The sequence below is a fragment of the Indicator indicator genome, chromosome 1 (genome assembly GCF_027791375.1).
Source record: "Indicator indicator isolate 239-I01 chromosome 1, UM_Iind_1.1, whole genome shotgun sequence".
Taxonomy (NCBI): Eukaryota; Metazoa; Chordata; class Aves; order Piciformes; family Indicatoridae; genus Indicator; species Indicator indicator.
The window spans coordinates 80,044,128-80,065,143 of record NC_072010.1 but is presented as its reverse complement, the minus strand read 5'-3'; the positions used below and the strand labels follow the sequence as shown (position 1 = coordinate 80,065,143).

At 39.7% G+C, this 21,016-nt stretch overlaps 1 protein-coding gene across 1 annotated transcript in view; it reads left to right on the top strand.

Annotated features, from left to right (window-relative positions):
- The first annotated feature begins 2,228 nt into the window (after nucleotides 1-2,228).
- Nucleotides 2,229-21,016, top strand: part of MID1 (midline 1) — a 102,985-nt gene continuing 84,197 nt past the window's right edge. The window contains exon 1 of the mRNA XM_054382074.1: nucleotides 2,229-2,888. Within this exon, the coding sequence (XP_054238049.1) occupies nucleotides 2,229-2,888 (660 nt within the window). The remainder of the gene's footprint in view (nucleotides 2,889-21,016) is intronic.

Below are 21,016 nucleotides of genomic sequence, written 5' to 3'. Positions count from 1 at the left end.
ACAGCATTCAGCCTGCAGGATAAGTAGATGATGAGGTACACAGTTGTGGTGTGGAAGAGATTCAAACAATGTGAATGAGTTTTTGACCTTCTGGGACTTCTATGATACTGAGAGTGAAGAGGAGGAAAGACAAACTGGTCTTCATTTGCAGAAAAGGCATTCATCTCTTCTATGCTATGTGGCTATGGCTGAGGAGAGAATAAGGGAGTTGTCTTCCTGCTTATATCAAGTTGCCAGAGCTTTAATTTTGACCAGATGTACCATGCGATTATAGCAACTGATGGATAGTTATAAATTAATTAGTCTTTGGCAAACTGAACTTTATTTCAAGTAAAATCAGCATCACAGAAGATATAACAGAGCAAATTTTGTGATGGGGTCAGTGAGTTTTTTAAATGCTCAGATTTCTTGGCAGACTAAAAGGACACATTAGTGCAAAGAGACAAAGTATCCTAATTTCTAAGCATACCTCTGGAACAGATGCCTTGCTGCTCTTCCCACAGAGTAAAGACAACTAAAGACCGATGGGCAGCCTGAACCTTGCTTCTGTTTGTTGAACTTTCCTTTTTGCTGTTCATATGGGGGTTATTGGTAGCATTCCTCTCATTGCCACTGCACCCCCCACACTAATTGTCATGAAGTATAGAAGATTTAAGCAAGCTTGGTTCCCAAGGCTGCTAATGAGCCCTGAGCTCTCCTCACCCTTAATGAACTAAGATTTGTTTGTGGGAGATTCTTGTCCATCCCTCCTTTTCCCTGGTCAAGGAAGGAGGCAAGCGTTCACACAACCAAACAATGACTTTACAGTGTAAAGACGATGCAGCTGTGCCATCTGAAGCTGTCCTCAGTTATGAGCAACAAAGCTTAAATAGATTGTACTGTGAAAAGGTACAGCTCTGTGAGTGTGAAGCATAGCTTTTGCTTCTGCTTCACTGACCTGTCTACTTGAGGCAGTGACAGGCCCTTGATAGGAGCTTAGGCAGGGAAAGCTGCATAGGGCAACTCTTTCAAAACCGCTCTCTGTAACGCTGACCACAGGAAAGGAAGCAAAACAAAGTTTCCGTTTTTCTTTGATGGGGCTGTACCGCTGCCTTCTCAAGAAAATCCCATGCCTCCCATTTAAAAGTCGTTGATTCTTAATCCACTTCTGGTGATTAGTAAGGCCACTAAAGCAAGCAGTAGTTCCTAAGTTTTAGCAATAGAGAGTACTGACACAGAAGTGGATGCACACACACACAAACTCCTCCTAGTGAAGTCACACATTTCACTATCTTACTGTGTTGTATGAACTTATTCTCTAGAGGTTCTTTCTGTACTAGAGGTTAGGATCATCAGAAATTAGGTCTAAACTATTGTTCATGATTTCCTTTATCCACCTTCCTTTAGACATTTCAGTTACAACACTGTGTGATCCTCAGCTATATTTGCATTGCTGCAAACATGTACTTCATATATTTGGAGGCATATGTGTTAAGATACATACAGACAAAAGTACAGGTGCATATAAATACGTCTGCATATGTTCTTAAAATACACATGCAAAAAATCACATGCTTTCCTAAAACTTTATTTCCTGTGTATAATCAGATATCTAATTATGCCGGTAAACACAGACATGTACTTCAAATGCTGTGGTATTGGTATAATAGCAAATGAAAATTTCAATCTGATAAAATGAATCTGTTAATTGTAGTAACAATTGCAAGGTTGTCAGTTACAGTACTCTGGACTAATCCTTGCACAATGCTATACAGAGGTGAAGTTTCTTTAAAAATGTTTTATTACTAGATGACTAAAGCCAAAAGCAGCATCTGCAGAAGAAATCTAAATTTGCTCTAATAGTCTATATGAAGGTCAGCATTTTGGGTTTTAATAATGCACAGAAACATCTGCTGTTTCCCCCAACTGCATGAGAGTGAAAGGGAAAGAGAAGCAAATGAAGAAGAAGCTTTTATTTTGCATTTTAAAGTGAACAGAGAAGAGGGGTTAGATAATAAAGCAGACGAGTTCTAAATACCTTGATGTGTGCATGTGCAGGTCAAAACTTTAGACTGCTCTCCAGCCTGGAATGGTAGGTTGATAGCCCCTGGAGCAATGGTTAAAGTTGACAACCCCCCACAGCTGACCCCTCATGTTCTCTCTCGCCTAATCGAATCTTACGTATGTTTCCAGATAGCTGATCAGCTTCCCTGGATTTCGCTGACGCCACAGGAAAGCTTTGCCTGAAGATGGAAACACTGGAGTCGGAACTGACCTGCCCTATCTGTCTGGAGCTGTTTGAAGACCCGCTGCTGCTGCCTTGCGCTCACAGCCTCTGCTTCAATTGCGCGCACCGCATCCTGGTCTCCCACTGCGCCACCAACGAGCCGGTGGAGTCTATCACCGCCTTCCAGTGCCCAACCTGCCGCTATGTCATCACCCTCAGTCAGCGCGGTCTAGACGGACTCAAGCGCAACGTCACCCTGCAGAACATCATCGACAGGTTTCAGAAAGCCTCAGTCAGCGGGCCTAATTCCCCCAGTGAAACCCGCCGGGAGCGGGCGTTTGATAGCAACAGCATGTCGTCCTGTGAGAAGGTTCTCTGCCAGTTCTGCGACCAGGACCCTGCCCAGGAGGCAGTGAAAACCTGCGTTACCTGCGAAGTGTCCTACTGCGAGGAGTGCCTGAAAGCCACTCACCCCAACAAGAAGCCGTTCACTGGACACCGTCTCATTGAACCCATCCCGGACTCTCACATCAGAGGATTAATGTGTTTGGAGCACGAGGATGAGAAAGTTAACATGTACTGTGTGACCGATGACCAGTTAATCTGTGCCTTGTGTAAACTGGTTGGGCGACACCGTGACCATCAGGTGGCAGCTTTAAGTGACCGCTATGATAAGCTAAAGGTTAGTGCTACCTATCGTCCTTTCTAGCCAGGCACCATGTGGTTGGGACAGAAAGGGCCCTTTGGTTGCATGCTGAATTCCTCATTTGGGTAGGGATTGGAAAAGCTAGCTGTGTGATGTCTAATTGGATGAGATACATGTACAGATCTAGACGTGCATTTGCTCATCACCATTGAAAAGGTGTCAGGTTTTGCTTAAGGGAAAATTCCTTAGCTGTACTCTATAGCTGTTATAAAGAATATGCAGTATATACTAGTGTTTAGGTAAATTTTCTTATCTACCTACAGCTTTATTTGTGGTAACTGGCAGGGTTTAGTGCTGACTGCACAGACACAGGCACTGACTGAGATGTCAGGAGTTATTTGCTTACGCTCTGCTCTGGATTATTTTTCATTTGGTTGCTTTCATTGTGAGAAGCCCTTCATGTCGCTGCTAACAGGAGATACATTTATCTTTGTTGGCTTCAGGGCTGCCAACTGCCTGTCCAGCCAGGGAAAGCGAATGCTGGTTCTGCTCTTCCTGCTCTGCCTCTCACCCAGGCTCACAGGCAGTGCAGTCCTGGAAACAAAACCAAAATTGTTTCTGATCTCCCTGTGGCATTCCTGTGGCATTAGGTGATCTCCTGGCATATCTCCTGCCAGGTGTCTCCAGCAGCCCCCTGGCTCTGCTCAGGACACTCTGGGTGGGGTGGCAGTAGATGGCCAGGTCACAGCATGCTCTGGCAGCTCTCCTGGGCTGCTGGTGGAAGCAGAGCTCCTGTGAACACTGAGGCCGTGGTGAGTGGCCTCCCATCACCTGGGCATGCATTCTTCTCATGAGGATTTAGGTACAACTGTAGAGAGATTCTTTCCTCCACCAACTCCCTCCAGACAGTCTGCCTGTGCCTGTGCATGACTTGGGGGCAAGGGGGTGTGAGATTCCTTTTAAAGATGGACTACAATCAAGAAAACAAGTGTAAAGGGCAAAGTATCTGTCAGCCTTCTCACTCAGAAGTTTGGAGGCAGAAAAAGAAACTGAATTAAGAGATTTAACTACTTGTGTGGATTATTTTAAACAGCTTCAGAAGAATAGTATGTGGCTGCACACCATCTGTCATAACTTCATGTGAGTGCAGGTGAAACCTGCCTACACCTGCTCTGTGGGTTTTTTGCCTCTATACGTGTGCAAACACGCAAATCATATTTTGTGATTATTTAAACACAAAGACACTTCTTTACCTGCAGCTCACAGCTTCCTTTCATCTCTTAAAGATGTTTTCATTTACTAAGAAGTTGTTATTTTTGCACCTTTTTTCCCCTCATTCTTTGTTTGGCTATTTTAATATTCAAGAGTTTAGCTGTTGATAAAATGGAGCATGGACTATAAACCTGAATAGAAGGTGCCAGGATTTACAGTACTCTTCAGTAATCCAATGGGTTTATATCCTTACCAGGTGCTACTATTTGGTGAGCTAACGGTGATTGAATAATTGTATTGTTGATCACCTTTATACAAGTAGGAATTGCACTACATAACATGAAGTACCTTCTGAATTAAATACTGGATAAGGGTATGTCAATAAATATTAAACATTTTGTACTGTTGGATTACTTATATATGGCAAGTTGTGAAAAACAGACCTTAAATGGCATGTATCTTCTCCTGAGATCTTTGACTTCATATTTTCTGTGCCAAGATTCCTAAGCAAGCTCTAGATGGGTATCTTAGGCAAGCAACATTGACATTGGAGGTTAAACAATTTAGCTAACTTGGCCAAAGTACTTTCTGTCAGCCACCTTGAAGAGCAAATAATGGTTAATGTAGGCCTGGGTCAGATAACTCTTTCCTTATAAAGGTATTGTTTATAATAATTACAAGTACTTCATGCAAATAATTATTGACCTACACGAAATCTGGTTTCTGTCTCCTTTGTCATGAGGCAGCCTATTTCACTTTGCTAACGCCAGTGACAACATCAGTCATGCCAGTTATGTCAGCAGTTGTGACATATTTATATTCTGAGCCCAGGAACAGTAGGATCAGTGGTTTCCATTCAGATCCAGTGTCTCTTCTCTATTTATAAGAAGATAAACTGAAAACTCTGTCTTTCCTTATTACCTCTTCCATTTCAAAAATTTGTGCTGCTTTACATATCAAACTTCAAGAATGATATTTTCAGTTCTGTAGGCTGACATTTATCTCTCAGAGGTAAGGGAATGATACCTGTTCACGTCAGCATTTGGTCACTGAGAGGCAAGAATTTCAGGTTCATTTACACGTTTAGGTCTTCTTCATAAATGATGATACAACCTCTTGAGTCACTAGTCATGTTGCTAACATAAATCTTGGGTATGAGCTTGCAGATGGTCTTTGTTAACTCATAGATAACGAGCATATGCCATTGGCAAATTCAGCATTCAAGTGGATCAGAAATCCCTCACCTGAAAAACACAGGTTGTTGCTTGCTATATTGCTACTGTAGGTTTTTAAAATACTTGGGGTTTGATAGGTAGGCTACCCAACTCTTAATAAAAACCTCCTGAAAGAATGAGCATGCAGTAACCAAGAGCATAGCAGATTTGTAAAAAAAATGAGTGGTTAATTGTATCTTTAAAAGAGAAAAGCAAAACTGCTTTAAGTGACACTCTTCTTTGTGGTTTTCTTTTTAAATTGACACATTGTCGATGTTAACAACAGCAACTGGTGATGCTCTGGGTGTCAAGCTATGCTAATTATTTGCATTCTTTTCCAGTGGTGTTACTAATTATTTAAACAATTTATCACCCTTCATTAAGTAAAGGACAAAAGACGCCATTACAATCTAGCTCCTTTTGTGGCAAAAATGAAACCTCTTAATTAGGAGTTCTGTACACTTGTCCAACAGGATGCCTGTGCTGAAATGTGTTTAACAGTCAATATAACAGTATTTCTGGACATCTGAAAATAAGAAAGAATTTTCTTTTGGCAACTACAGTTCCAGCTCTTGAGAGGTGCATTTCTTTCTCAACTTGTATAGGGGTGGAGGTGGTTGAGGGCACTTGTATTCTTCCTGGAGCAATCCTTTCTTGTTTAGTTATGCAACTATATGATGCACCTTCACAACTGTAACTGTTTTAGTGTTTATAGATGCAGTGTTGGGTTGGGGTTTTTTAGTACATCATAGACAGATGCGTATTAAAAGTTGAAAAAATTATGAACCGTGAGCAAAATAGAGAACAGGAAATATCCTGTTAATATGTTGAATTTGTGAGGTAGTGATCAAAATTGTGGTATAAATTGGAAATAATTTTTAGATATCTAAACAATGAGAACTTAGCCCACCACAAGACCCTGGATGAAATATTTGTGGCTAATTATTTTTGATGTTTATTCTTTTCTTTTTGTCTTTTTGCAATGGAAAGGAAAAGACAATTGAAAAGTAAGTCCCTTTTTCTTTTTATAGAAAATTCATAAAATCACCATTGTTCTCTAGATGTATTTATACTCAAAAAAATGATAAAAAAACCTGGAAAGATAAGATTTACTTTGAAGAAGAGAGAAAATCTGGGGGAGGGATTACAAGGTGGATGATAAGATATCATTTATTTAATTTTGGTGAAGAGCCATGAAGAGGAGGTGTAACAAAAGAGGAAGATAGATGGTAAGCCATATTTTTGAATGGTGTAAAGCCAGCATAACTGCACTAAAAGCACTATTTTTACTCACCATCATACTTACTGAGCATCTAGCCGCTGACGCACATATTCTTAACAAAACACAATTTTTGTCAGATTTTGTACTGCTTAGTCAAGAAAGATCTTTTGTTGACTTGAGCTGCTGTAGGTTAGCTGTGGTTCTCCATGTTTTTGTTTGAATCTTATTAGTGCTGACGTGTGTTGGGCATGTTTACGACAGCAAGGCAGTCCTCTGAATGGCACTCGGCAATTCCAAGAACAAAAGGGGACTTCTTGTTTCTATGGTTTTAATCTAGTCTTAGTGGCAGAATTTGTGCACATTTATCTTTACTGCACTGTTGATTCAGGATGCAGTAGCTTAGTGGGAAGCAGCCACAAACTGTTTCTGTGTAGGGAGAAGCATTCAAGTCTTATAAACCTGCTTTGACAAGTCCAGAGCTTCTATAAGCAGAGTGCAAAAGTATGCTTGCTTCCCTGCTATGTGTATTATGAATAGCAATGCTACATATGATTATGTGTATGTAGACTTGTCTAGCAGAGAAATGCATGTAATTTCTACTAATGTCTAAAGTCATGACTATCTAGAATCTTGAATTTTGAGAAACACACATGTCTTTATTTTAAGTACATATATACAATTTCATATATATGTGTAGATCAGTAAAATGCATCCGATCATATATATATATATTAAAAAGCTACACATTAACTGTTTTACTTGCTATCCATTTTTAATACTCCATGCATATATGGTTTTTTTTAATGGCTATATATTTTCTGATCGATATTTATAGTTTCCCTGTGTACCTCTGACTGTAGTAATTTCTTATTTAATGGAAGTTGTTTAACTAAAAATATCCAACTTATATTTAAAGACATAGTCAATCAGTGTTATAGTGATGTATTAATGAGCAGGTCCCTAAATGCCACTTTTCCTTACGTCGTACTTAATAGATTCACAATGTAGATATTTACTTTCTGTAGTGCCAGTTATGCATGTTTAACACATAGTTAAAACACTACATTCAGCCTGACAAAACATGAAGCTCAAGGACTTTCATTATTATTAGTTTATTTTTAGATTAGATGCAGCTTGGTATTATTTCAGATTGTTACTAGATTAGACACAGCTTGACAGATATTTTAACGACATTTTAATGATAAATGGGCACTTCTATATTAGTATGGAATATTATTTGATATTACTTAACTCAGAAATAGATGCAAAAATGTAACTAACTGTATGTGTTTCAGCATTTGCAAAGACCCAGTAATAATAGGTTGTTGCATTGAGGAGGATCAATGCAGGAACGGTCTGTTGTACTACAAATGTGTTCCAGCTACATTTATTTTATTACACTAATATATAAATATTGAGGCAAACTTTCTTTAACCTAGTGTTATTTCACAGGGCTGTCTTTCCTCCATGTGGGACTTCTTTGGTGGAGTTTAGAAGGATAATAGGAAGTGTCAATACAGTAATGACAATATTAGTCCTTTATTTGAGGGATTGTTTGTATGGGGATCTTTTTGGTAAATTTTACGTTCTTTTAGTGTAATATGAAGTTCCTCGTTTATGACTGAGGATAATGAACTATGACTGTATAATAGGTATAGGTGCTGTGAGATTGTTTTTATCTACCCATAGTTTTTTATAACTTTTACAAGTTTAACAGTTGACAAATCTTTCAAAAATGTTTGCACAGTACTTATTCCCTTCAATTTTTAGTGGAAATGATGTTGTTGAAGGCATAATCTGTTAAGGAAGAACAAGGAAATTGAATAAAATTGTAAATAGTAGAGCATTATTACCTTTGTTCTCATGACTCTGGTTTCCAGGAAAGCCAAACTAGGCATTAAGTAATAGGTATTTTCATACTTTTCCATGGATCTGGTCCAAACCATTCAGACTTTAAGTCCACATTCTGGCTCTGAATTTGCTTATTGTAATGACCTCTTCACTGACTCTTTGTTCCTTATGTGGTTTTAGATAACACAATGAGTGAAAGTTGGTGGTGGAATATAATACATGCCAGGTACTTCCACAGAATGAGAATTTGTGCTTAAGCAAAAAAATTACAAAAGAATGAAGCAATAAAAATGGAAATTAAGCAACTAGATGAGGCTAAGAGCAAATAATGGACTGGTTTAGAACATTGAGAAGGGGTTGACCTTTCGTTTAGGAAATATAGTGTCTGCCTACCAGAGTGACAGATAGGGTTGATAACAGGAAAAGTTACAAACAACTGACCTTTCAAAGGGAGAACATTTATGGGTTTTATCACAATAGTAGGTTTTCCTACAACTGATAAATAGAATGAGTAAACAAATTCTTTTATTGCTTTACTGGAGAATCATGAAGCTAGGTATGGAAGTGTGGCTAAAAACTCATGCTCTTTGGTGTCATGGAGAGGCATGTGAAAAAGGTTTGAATATGTTTCTCCATACATTAGGTGTGTATATTCTGAAGTTATTTTAAGGTATAACCTTATTTTAATGCAAGTATTTTAAGAAATAATGTGACAGCAAATGCATTTTCAGACAAAGATGGTTAAGAGTATGCTTTAAGTAGGGGAAAAAAGATCCCAAGACATGGATATAAATATCTCCCAAATAAGCACTGCAGAACACTCACTATTCAGTTTGTCTCCAGCTTTAATTTAATATGTTAAATTACCCCATGAAGAGAAATCCAAATTACTTTAACTCTGTCTTGTAATGAGACATCATCATAAGAACATGATTAAAGCATTATAGTTCTTCATATTATGTTGAACAATTTTAATGAAGGTTGTTTTTTTTTTTATATTGTCTGGCCCCAGTACTCTTCTTTCCATTTCAGGCTTTACAAGTATACAGATATCATGATCTTTTATTTTTTACCCAGCCTTCTTGTTATTTTCAGCAAAATCTATAGTTCCTAACAACAACAAAAAAAAACCACCCACAACCCAAAAAACCCTCGTATATATCCTCAACTTTGTCATGTATGTATCTTTAGCCCTCTACATAGGGGTTCATACCAGTCAGAAATGGTGCCTAACCTGGAAAGCCTGAATAGTTCTGTGGAGAGGGAATCTCCTCCAGAAGATGATGGACTTGAAAGCCTTGTTTGATTTGGTAAAGAACACTGTGGCCTGATATGGGTGGTAAGACTATGTGCTCTCTCTTCTCCCATTGGCGTTTGTCTCTTTCCAACAGCCAGCCATCCAGCCCCTTGTCTCCCTTGGCATCCTTTGACCCTCCATGCAATTTTCTGTGAAGGATGTTGTTTCCCTCAAGAGTGAGGACCCACACCAAGGACCTGGTGTGAGGGGATTCCTGTTCTTCACAGCGTTCACATCTCATCTGTGGTGCACTTTTGCAAATCAGACAGGGCCTGTTATATTTTCCAGTTATCTAAAGTTAGTGTAAAAGAAGGAGAAGCAAAGAAAACAGCAAATTAGATGATTTTATCACAGTGGGACTATACTTTCTACATCTTTCATAGATGCTAATGTAAGCATTTCTTAAGCTTTTACCATATAAATGCTCAACTAGAAGCATGCTGTCATCATCAATAAAATGTTTAGAGCATGTTTGGTAGCTAATAAATAAGTCATGTACGATGATGTGCCTTGATGGTGTCAGCAGGATTGCTTTTTACAATAGCCTTTTTATATTTCTTCAGTCTGGAGTGAAAGTGTCACTTGTTGATGAATCTTTCTTCTGTGTGGGGTGTTAGCACTCTACAATATCCCAGATTACAACTGTGGAAGAGGAGCACGTGCAGGGTGGTTTTAATGCATCAGACAACAGCATTCAAGGGACTGGAGTTCTGGGCTGCTTTCTGTACCTTACAGGTCTGCTCTGTCAGAGGTTACTGACCTGCTTTCAGCTTCTCCAGTTGACAAGATGTGAGACTTCATCATAGCTAGGATTACATTGTAAAAATTAGAAAAACTCTGTGCTTCCTGCTAGCACCTGTGTGTTTACACATACAGCTTGTCTTCTCTGATAGAGCTTCATGACATTCTAAGCACTAAAAATTGGAAATGGAAGAGAAAGGGACAAGCAGTGAGTCCATAGTCAGGAGTATGGTTCTGCAGAAACGTTTCCCCACCCATCTCAGTTATGCCACTATTGCATTCTCAAATTTTTTTTGGCTATTTATATACTATTTGCTTTATATTGAATGCATGCTCAAAGTTGCATTGGTTTGACTTTGAAAGCAACAGGATTTGGTGGTTTGGGGGTTTTGCCATGATCACAACATTTGCATTTTTGGAGAAATTACAATTTCTTGCCAAAATGTAATCTCAGGCTTCTCTTCTGAAAATCTGTAATTTTAGCTTCCTTATAATATGTTGCCCACAATAACAGGAAGTAGCAGTATGATCCTTTAATTATATTTTACAGCATAAGAGAGATCAAATTCAGCACAGATGAGAAATGCAACTGCAGTGCCTACGGCTAGCTTTTTCCTTTTGCAATTTATCTGTTCAATTGCTTGTGATACTGATAATGATACTGATCCTTTAAACTGCTACAGTCTTCTCATCCACATATAGCAATACAGAACCATAGAATTATAGAATGCACTGGGTTGGAAAAGACTTCTAGATGTCATCTAGTCCAATCCACCCTGCAGTAAGCAGGGACATAGAATCATAGAATCAGTCAGGGTTGGAAGGGACCACAAGGATCATCTAGTTCCAACCCCCCTGCCATGGGCAGGGACACCTCACACTAGATCAGGCTGGCCAGAGCCTCATCCAGCCTGGCCTTAAACATCTCCAGGGATGGAGCCTCAACCACCTCCCTGGACAACCCATTCCAGGCTCTCACCACTCTCATGGGAAAGAACTTCTTCCTCATGTCCAGCCTGAATCTCCCCACTTCCAGCTTTATTCCATTCCCCCTAGTCCTGTCACTACCTGATAGCCTAAAAAGTCCCTCCCCAGCTTTCTTGTAGGCCCCTTTCAGATACTGGAAGGTCACAACAAGGTCACCTCGGAGCCTTCTCTTCTCCAGACTGAACAGCCCCAACTCTTTCAGTCTGTCCTCACAGGAGAGGTGCTCCAGCCCTCTGATTATCCTGGTGGCCCTTCTCTGGACACGTTCCAGCATGTCCACATCCCTCTTGTATGTTTCAGCATGTCCATATCCCCAACTAGATCAGATTGCTCAGAGCCCCATGAAGCCCAACCTTGAATATCTCCAGGGATGGGGCCTCCACACACGTCCCTGGGCAACTGGTTCAGCTGTTCTACCACCCTCATAGTAAAGAACCTCTTTCTAATGTCCAATCTGAATCTTCCTTTCTCTGGTTTAAAACCATCACTCCTTGTCCTACTGCTACAGTAAATAGTCCCTCCTCAGATTTCTTGTAAGCCCCCTGATACTAGGTCTCCCTGGGGCCTTCTCTAGGCTGAACAAATGCCAACTCTCTCAGCCTGACTTCGTAGAAGAGGTGTTCCAGCCCCTTGGTAATTTTTGTGGCCCTCCTGTGGAGTCTCCCCATAAGGTCCATGTCCTTCTTGCATTGAGGGCCCAAGAGCTGGACACAGTACTTCAGGTGAGGTCTCACCAGAGCAGAGTGACAGAACCACCTCTCTCAATCTGCTGGTCAGATATAGTACTCAGCTTCAGATCTATAGGGAAATTGAGGTTTTTTAAGTTAAAAAAAATATATAAAATCTCTGAGAGCGGTTGTGACTTTGGAACAGACATTATTTCACTGCCAACTGCATCTGTAAAGTATAGAAATTATTTTACTTAAATTTACTATGGTAATTCACAATGGCTCAATTCGAAGAAAAATCCTGTAATATAAGGTCTTGTACAAGTACATGAGATGTAATCCCAGCTTCAAGGAATACTCCTTCAAATATGCATAAAATAAAAAACATAAGCAAGCATGATAAGTATGTAGAAAATCTATATGGTAAAATAAAGTAATACTCAGTGGAGCTGTATCATGTAGTGGGTAAGATTAAATAAGTTAAAAATTTTTTTAATCCCTAAATTCCTACTATCTAGTTCCATGAGTCAGCAGAGACACTACTGTTTGATTTCTTGTAATGATTGTGGTTTGAAACACAATAGCCTAATTCCCCCTTGTCACATTGGTGAAAGGCCTGGATTGTTGTGCCCTTCATCTAGAAGAAGAAATCCCAGTGCAACTCCAGGTTCTGTATGTCTGGTCTTACGTGTCAGTCTAATCACAAATTAATTCTGATGTCCAAACTGATGGTAGTACACTGTTATAAGAGTACTCTCTATTGACTGAAAATTTAGACTCCCTAAATTTGAGAAAATAACTGAAATATGAGAGATTGCATAATATGAGAGAATCTTTGTCCAGTATTTTATGAAACGGAGGTTCTTTGCTGTTTCACAAGTGTTTCACCTTTTATTTCTTACTGAAATTATGGTTTCAATACCACATTCTTTTTCAAAGAGTATTCTAAAATTAAAAAAAAAATATATGGTGGAATGAGAAGAGATTTTTCATGTAACATATGCAACATATGCAGCTCATATAAATTACAGAAATATTAATAAAATATATAGTTTTCCTAAAAAGCTAAAATGTACGAAAGGGCCTTTTTGATACCATTGCTTCCTAGATGCCATACAGCACAAATAATTTCTTACACATGTACTTACTGTAGGCTCACCAGTTCTGGGTCATAAATCGTTGTTAATACTAGGATAGATGAAGATGGGAACAGCAATCTGCTGTTTGAAGAGATGTTCTGTTTGAAGGCTGATTGAAGAGATGTGAGTGAAAGGGTGGTGGAGCTCTTGGGTTGCAGGACTAGTAGCAGGATAGGATTGCAAACATACTCTTGTTCAGGAGTATACCTAAAATCATCAGCCACCCCAGTATTTTTTTCTGTATGTTTCCTGTCATGCATTTTGAAATACGTACTTTAAAGTTATTAAACTTCTGTTTTCCTGCAGAAGATGAGCATTTACCTGTTTAGCTACAAATAGCCTGTAACATCTCTGGTGGCAGATAGCACTGCAAGATTGCTTAGCATGCTCAGAGTATCAGAGCTGGAGGAAGCAATGGATAATTTGAAGCTGAGTAAGAAAGAAAAAATAATCAAAGTTCATCCCTGGTTAAAATACTTTATTCACATGCATGTAAACAAGACTTGTCCAATGCTCCTGTTTACCCACTGCAGTTTATATTGAGATATCATGCTATCCTTCAATAACAATGTCAGTTGAAGCTGGTAATGCATTTGACTGTCAAAGAAATTTTCCATATCTAAGTCAAGCAGATAGGTGAAGTTAGTTAAAGGTAAAAATAGAAAAGATACCATCTTTCATTAATTGTAGGAGAAATGGACATATCCTCTGACAGAGTAAAAGAGAAGAACCTACATGGCTGTACTGGTTATATAGATTAATGATCTCCTAGTCAGCACTCGGAGCTTTATTTTGAGAGCAGCTGGCAGTTGCTCTAGTTTCCCATGTTACAGTAGCCTCTCTGCTGAAACTCCTCTCTGTGCTTCTGGAGACACACAGGATATTGGGAAATGTGAGACTATACAGCCAAGTTTTGTTATTTTCTGTGATACAGTCATACTTTAAAAGAGGTAAAAGACGAGCAGCTGTTCACAACATATGTGTCTTGTGATAGAAGCATTAAACAGGCTCATTAGACTGTAGCTAATGACAGTGTGTGCAAACTTTATTTCCAGATTAAGACAGCAGCATATGGAGAGCATAACTCATTCAAGCTTAATTTGAGCAATATCTGTCTTCTTAATAAGTCCCTAAAGAGAAGAAAACATATTGATCAATGTATGATGATGTTTCACCTGAGTAGGTTGTTTTGGTTTTGTTTCATTGTTTGTTTTGGTTGGTAGGTTGGTGGGGTTTTTTTGTGGCCCAAAGACTCTAAACATATGCATGAAAGATGTCCCATCAAAGGAATACTTAGAGGAACTATTAAAATATTACAAATAATACTTGTCTGACATCATTAGTCTTTAAACCCCTGAAATTTTTCAGTCCAAAACCAGATGTTTTCAATGTGTTTCCCAGGATACCAAACCTGACTATGTTCTGTAAACTATATATGTGTAGATAGGACAGAGACTGGTAGAGATGACTGCTTGGTACAGAACACGTCTGTAGTTTTCCAGTCGTTATGACCATCCAGGTCACTGTCTTTCCTATGGTTCCTACATCCCCCTGTGCTGAAAGCAGCTGGAGGCTGCTGGGGCCATGTGTCAATCCAGGATGGCCCAGCTGATGCTGGGGCTCTCCTATGGCACAGGATGCTCTTCACAGCTTTTCTGTGGGTAAATGTTTGTGTTGTACTGTAGGAAAGCTCTGCCATGTGATGGAGCTCCTGCAGTGAGGTCCTTTTTAATCCAAAGGGGTATTAGGTGCCCATTTACTGAGAGGAGCCACTTAAGATGCCTGGTGAGGTTATACAAACTTTGGGTGAATTTATATAATGATGCTCATTTCTTTCATGTGGTTCAAGTATGGACAGGTATTGTTCTTTCCCTTTCATTTAATTACAATCTTCAACTTAAAAAATGTGCTGCAACTTGGAGGCAAAGGAGCATTATATTAGATAATGTTTTCATTCTCTTTTGAGCATTTCTTATGACCACTCCTGATCCACCAACTAAATCAGTGACCACAAAGATTTTTTGTGGGTTTTTTTACATTATCTTTCCCTCTGCTGAATTAGCTTTCTTTTCAGACTTGGTAGACAAGTGATCCAGCTCTCCTGAAATTCCAATGTACTGAAATTCTTATGCAGGCAGGATACTGTGAATTACTATAGTTCTTTTTGGATAAGAATACTATCAGAGGAGCCTTTTATTACCTCTCTAATTTATTTGATTGCATCCAACTTTGTCTGTATTTATATGAATTGAAAACCTTTGTCTGACCATATAGTGAATCACTGTAAGGAATGCCACTTCTTGAAGATTATTACTTTTCTTGTATTGTCTTTTGCTAAAAGAGTCTGAGTACAGAAAGTGATAGACTAGTAGGACATTTTTTTCAACATCTGAGAAGTATTTAATTTTTGAGCAGCTCTAAATGAGTTCTTGCTCTGATTACATCACTTTGCACATTCTCACTTGAAAGCAATGCAAATTTTCTGTCAAATCACTACTACTCTTAAGGAAAAGTCAAACAAACCATTGAACGAAACAGATTTGGAGTTCTGCATTTAAATCCTAATACTTATTTTCAGCACTGGTAAAGTTAGTGAAAGCTTTGAATTTCAATGTGTACAACATCAAAATAATTTTGAATAAATTAGGAAGCTATTGCAGTCTAATTGTTGTCTCTATTGTGTGCAGAGTTGAATGTTTGCAGTACAGAGGTATAAGCAAATTGTTAGGTTACAGGTACATGATTGTCATGAGTTACAAATTCGGATGTGGGAGAGGTGATTTTGTAATGACTCTGCTTATATTTAGCAGTGAAATTATCACTCCAAGGAAGAAAGAAACAGGAAAGTAAAAGGGGAAGATGTTTGTTTTTTGCATTTCTTTTTTGCTGACATATTTTAAGCATAGCAGGAGCTGCAGTTCACCCTGAAGTTCAAGACCGCAGTGCCTCATTGACTGACTCCTGCTTACGGAATGGGCTCTGAATCTGCAGTCATGTGTTTTCCTTGGAGGAACTCGTTTCCTTCCTGAGAAGGTCTGCAAGGTCAGGCAAATATCCGAACTTGGAAGCCGCCTGTCTCAAGGCTGCTTTCTCCAACTCATTATTTCTACAGAAAACTTTAGAGGAAAAATCTGTCAGGAACCCTGGAGTGTAGCTAAGTGCTTCAGTATTGGGAAGCTTTTTTTAAACTGAGCATGCCAAGTAGAAGAGAAGTGTTTTGGAGTTTTCTGTATTCTTGTATAAGGGTCAGAATTCATCTGATTGATTTCTAGTCCTGTGAAGCAGTAACACCTTGGAAGTGTGAATTGTGGCTTCCAGTTCAGTCTTTAGAATTTGTCCATATTGCTTCATATTATGTTTACAGTATATACCAAATTCTTGCCTTAGGCACATCAGCAGAATTCCATGTTGTTTCAGAAAATATTACTGGATTTTTTTCGTTATTCTTTTTTTATTTATTTATTTGGTACTTATTATTGACTTATTTATGTGAGGGTTTTCTTATTTAAACTGTTAGCACTGAGAGCACATTATGGAATCATTGAACTGATTTAATAAGCCTGCTGCAGCCAAAATATGGTTATTCCTGTTACATTGTTCTTCCTATTTTTTTCTTTATGCTACTGTCATGCTGCTGAAGCAGCTCTGGCAATTGTGTGACCTTTCTATGAACTGACTCCCTGCATTTTCTGCTGTCAGTGACAGCCCTGGCAATGCAGTGGTGCAGGCATGCCTGATGTGGGACCACTGAGTCTAGACCATTTCATCCCTCTTTAGGCAGCCACCCATCTTCACTGACTACACAGGTGTACTCTAGGAAGACTACTGAGCTAGATGCTGATAGTCAGTGTGTAAGTCATGTGCCTAAAATACAATTTCCCAGCAACCAAATCAATTTAATGGTTGATTTCTGTTTCAACCATTTCCCCCCTCCTGTAGTGGTGTATCCTTACCTTCTCCTGAGCATCTGTGCCATACTTGACTGATCTCACCCTGACCTATGCCATGTCTCAAGGCTGGTAAAAAACAACTCTGTAGTAACAGAATGATTTTCTGGATGTCTAGCAAGTTGAAGTGACTCAGTGGTGGGTCAGACTTACTGTGGTTCTGGTATAAAGATGAGGATGTTAGCACATAGAACAAGGAAGAAAGTGATTGAATTGACTTCAAATATTATCCAAAGCAAGAAGGAACAATTCTGCCTTTGACTGTATATAAAAAATTCTTCTATATATCCATCTCTGTTAAGGGTTATTCTCTTTATCACCACAAACCTCGTGCCAATAAAACCAACTGAACTCATAAACAAAGCAAAATTAACTACAGGCATATGAAAATGGTGCTCTAATTATGCCTATGCAAAGACATCTTTCAGTAAGAAAATTCTCAACAGCAGTTATCCCCCTCACAGTGTATTGACACTGGCAAGAGCTTCTAATGTGAAGCTGTGGCTTATGTTGAAAATGGTGGTAGTAGAACAGATTTGCATCTTTGGAGGTTTTTACACTCCTGCTGTGAATTTTGGCCTATAATTTGGCTTCATGTCACCCCCTGGTATGTACTTAGAACTTACTGTAAGACCTCCGGAGAGTTCCAAAAAATCGAAGAAATATTTCACAACTCTGGCTTGCATTTGATCTTGGAAGCAGTCACAGAAGTAATTTGGTTTAGATTTCCTTCAGAACCCTTACTAGATTTCTAGTAGAGATGTAATCTTTTCTGTTTTCAGAAAAGTTCATCCATGAAAAATAGGGACAAAACTAAGTATATGTTATTTACGAATTCATTTTGATTAATAGCCATGATTTTTTAAATATTCCTGGAATATTCCTGGAAATATAGTGGAATGGATCTGTCTGGTAATTCTCTTTTAACCACAAACCAGCAGGACTTCAACAGCTGAGCTGCAACAGGTGTAGATATATCTGATTTTTTTTTAAGAACTCTTGTCAGAGCCTTTACACTTTCTCACAGACTGCAGGATCAAATGTACTCGTGAGTCATGCTCACTGAAACAGGGCTATTCTAAACCAAACAAAGAGCAAATTCCAAAACACATCAGAGTTAACTTGCCATTGTTTTCACCATAAACCATAATGAATCCTCATCAAATGAATGCAGCTGCTATGGTGCTGTATCCAAAATAATGTAATTAAATTGCTGCTTGGGGAATTTTGGAATATAAATTTGGCAGAGACTTGTTACTGGCAATTTGACAGTGAAGCATTTATAATCTTATCCAGGGAGGTGATCCTGTGGTCTGTCATTCTAAGAACAGAGACAGGAGAAACAGAACCAAGATGACAAATGGCCAGCCCAAAATCTGAAACAAGAAACCACAAAAATTTAAGGCTAATCCAAACCATTCTGGTCAGCCTAATAGGCTTTCCAGGAAGTCAAAAACAGAGAGTGCAAAGCGGGAGGACAGGAGAAGAAACATTGAATAGGTTACATTAGAAAAATTCTTCACCGTGCTCTGCAGTGAAGAGGTCAACACAGAAAGAGGGTTCACCAAAGCAAACCAGTAGGAGCCACAGCTTTGCCACCATCACAGAAGAAACAGGCAAGGGTGGCTCTGGGGCATCATGCCTAGCACTGACTCGTCCTTCCTACCTGCTTCCCTACCAAAACTTCCCCCCACCCCTCATGCTGTCAGTGTGTGGACACTTGATCATAACTTCAGTGACCCCAATCTGGGTGATGATTGTCTGTATGACTATTTCCCTGGAGCTGTCAGAACCCATACTGGCACTTGGAGAAGCAAACTGAACACCTTTAAAAATTTTCAGGATGCATGTGGGTTGAACAAACCAACGTTATCTTTGGTTGGGCTGTTTGAGATCAAACAAGATGACATTAAAATGTAAAGAGTTATGATGAAGTTACTACTGCAATAATGTTCTTGGTTGCAGAACTGTACAACTAAAATCAGGCTCATCCTGTCTCGTCAGAAAACAGGTTTTATTTCTAATTTGTGTTTAAAGTGATTCCAAATCAAGTTTTAGTTTCAGAAGAGAGGAATTTGTATTGGGGCCAAATCTAAGCCTTTCAATGTGTGTTTCATAATCCATAGTTATGCCTATTCTAATTAAGCATATGAAATATTGCAGCTTAGAGCATACTTTAGCTTAGCACCTATGTTTCTGATCCTTTGTGTGCTAAGCAAACTCCTGGGATTGTGTTTCCAGTTCAGCATTATGGCTTCAGAATTGGATATTCATGAATACTTAACATTACATGCTCTCAAAAGTACTACCTAACACTTCAGCTCAGAAAGAGCTCATCAGATAAAGACAGCAAAGTCCTTTACATTATCTTCAGATAAAGTCCTTGACATTATCTTCTTTTTTTTTCTTAAATGGCAGGTTTTTTTCTGTTTCGTAGTGCATAGGAGTTGCTGGCAAAGTGGCAGAAGATGCAGCTAACAGAGGTGCCAGGAGAAGTAATTGAAAGAGTATGGTGGGAAAACAGGAAAATTTCAGGCCTTTGATGAAAAACAAGGAAACAAAAGTTTACTAAAGAAAGAAAAGTGTAGCAATCACGTGTTGAGATTAGATACTAACATGTTCAACAGTAAAGTTCACAGAATAGCTTTGATGTGGAGAGAACATTAAAAAAATATTGAGCAAAGAATTCAGAGGTAGGTGGGAATCCTTGCTACACATGTTTATACTTTGAGAAAAACTGTATTTTGAGGTTTGATAGTCCTTCTACTCTAAGATGTAAAGCAAGAAGAAAAAGGGAGCCTTCTGTATCATAGAATCATGGAATCATAGAATCATAGAATCAAGAAGGCTGGAAGAGACCTGAAAGATCATCGAGTCCAACCTGTCACCCTAAACCTCATGACTATCTAAACCATGGCACCAACTGCCACGTCCAATCCCCTCTTGAACACCTCCAGGGATGGTGACTCCACCACCTCCCTGGGCAGCACATTCCAATGGCCAACCACTCTCTCTGTGAAGAACTTTCTCCTCACCTCCAGCCTAAACCTCCCCTGGCACAGCTTGAGACTGTGTCCTCTTGTTCTGCTGCTGGTTGCCTGGGAGAAGAGACCAAACCCCTCCTGGCTACAACCTCCCTTCAGGTAGTTGTAGACAGCAATGAGGTCACCCCTGAGCCTCCTCTTCTCCAGGCTAAACAGTCCCAGCTCCCTCAGCCTCTCCTCACAGGGCTTGTGCTCAAGGCCTCTCACCAGCCTCGTTGCCCTTCTCTGGACATGCTCCAGCAATTCAACATCTTTCCTAAACTGAGGGGCCCAGAACTGGACACAGTACTCAAGGTGTGGCCTAACCAGTGCTGTGTACAGGGGTACAATGACCTCCCTGCTCCTGCTGGCCACACTATTCCTGATGTAGGCCAGGATGCCATTGGCTCTCTTGGCCACCTGGGCACACTGCTGGCTCATGTTCAGCTGCTGTCAGTCAGTACCCCCAGGTCCCTTTCTGCCTGGCTGCTCTCCAGCCACTCTGACCCCAGCCTGTAGCTCTGCATGGGGTTGTGGTGGCCAAAGTGCAGCACCCGGCACTTGGACTTGTTGAATGCCATCATGTCGGACTCTGCCCATCTGTCCAGCCTGTCAAGGTCCCTCTGCAGAGCCCTTCTACCTTCTAACAGATCAACACCTGCTCCCAGCTTGGTGTCATCTGCAAATTTACTGATGATGGACTCAATCCCCTCATCCAGATCATCAATAAAGATATTGAACAGGATGGGGCCCAGCACTGATCCCTGGGGGACACCACTAGTGACAGGCTGCCAGCTGGCAGTGGCACCATTCACCACCACTCTCTGGGCTCGGCCCTCCAGCCAGTTCCTAACCCAGCACAG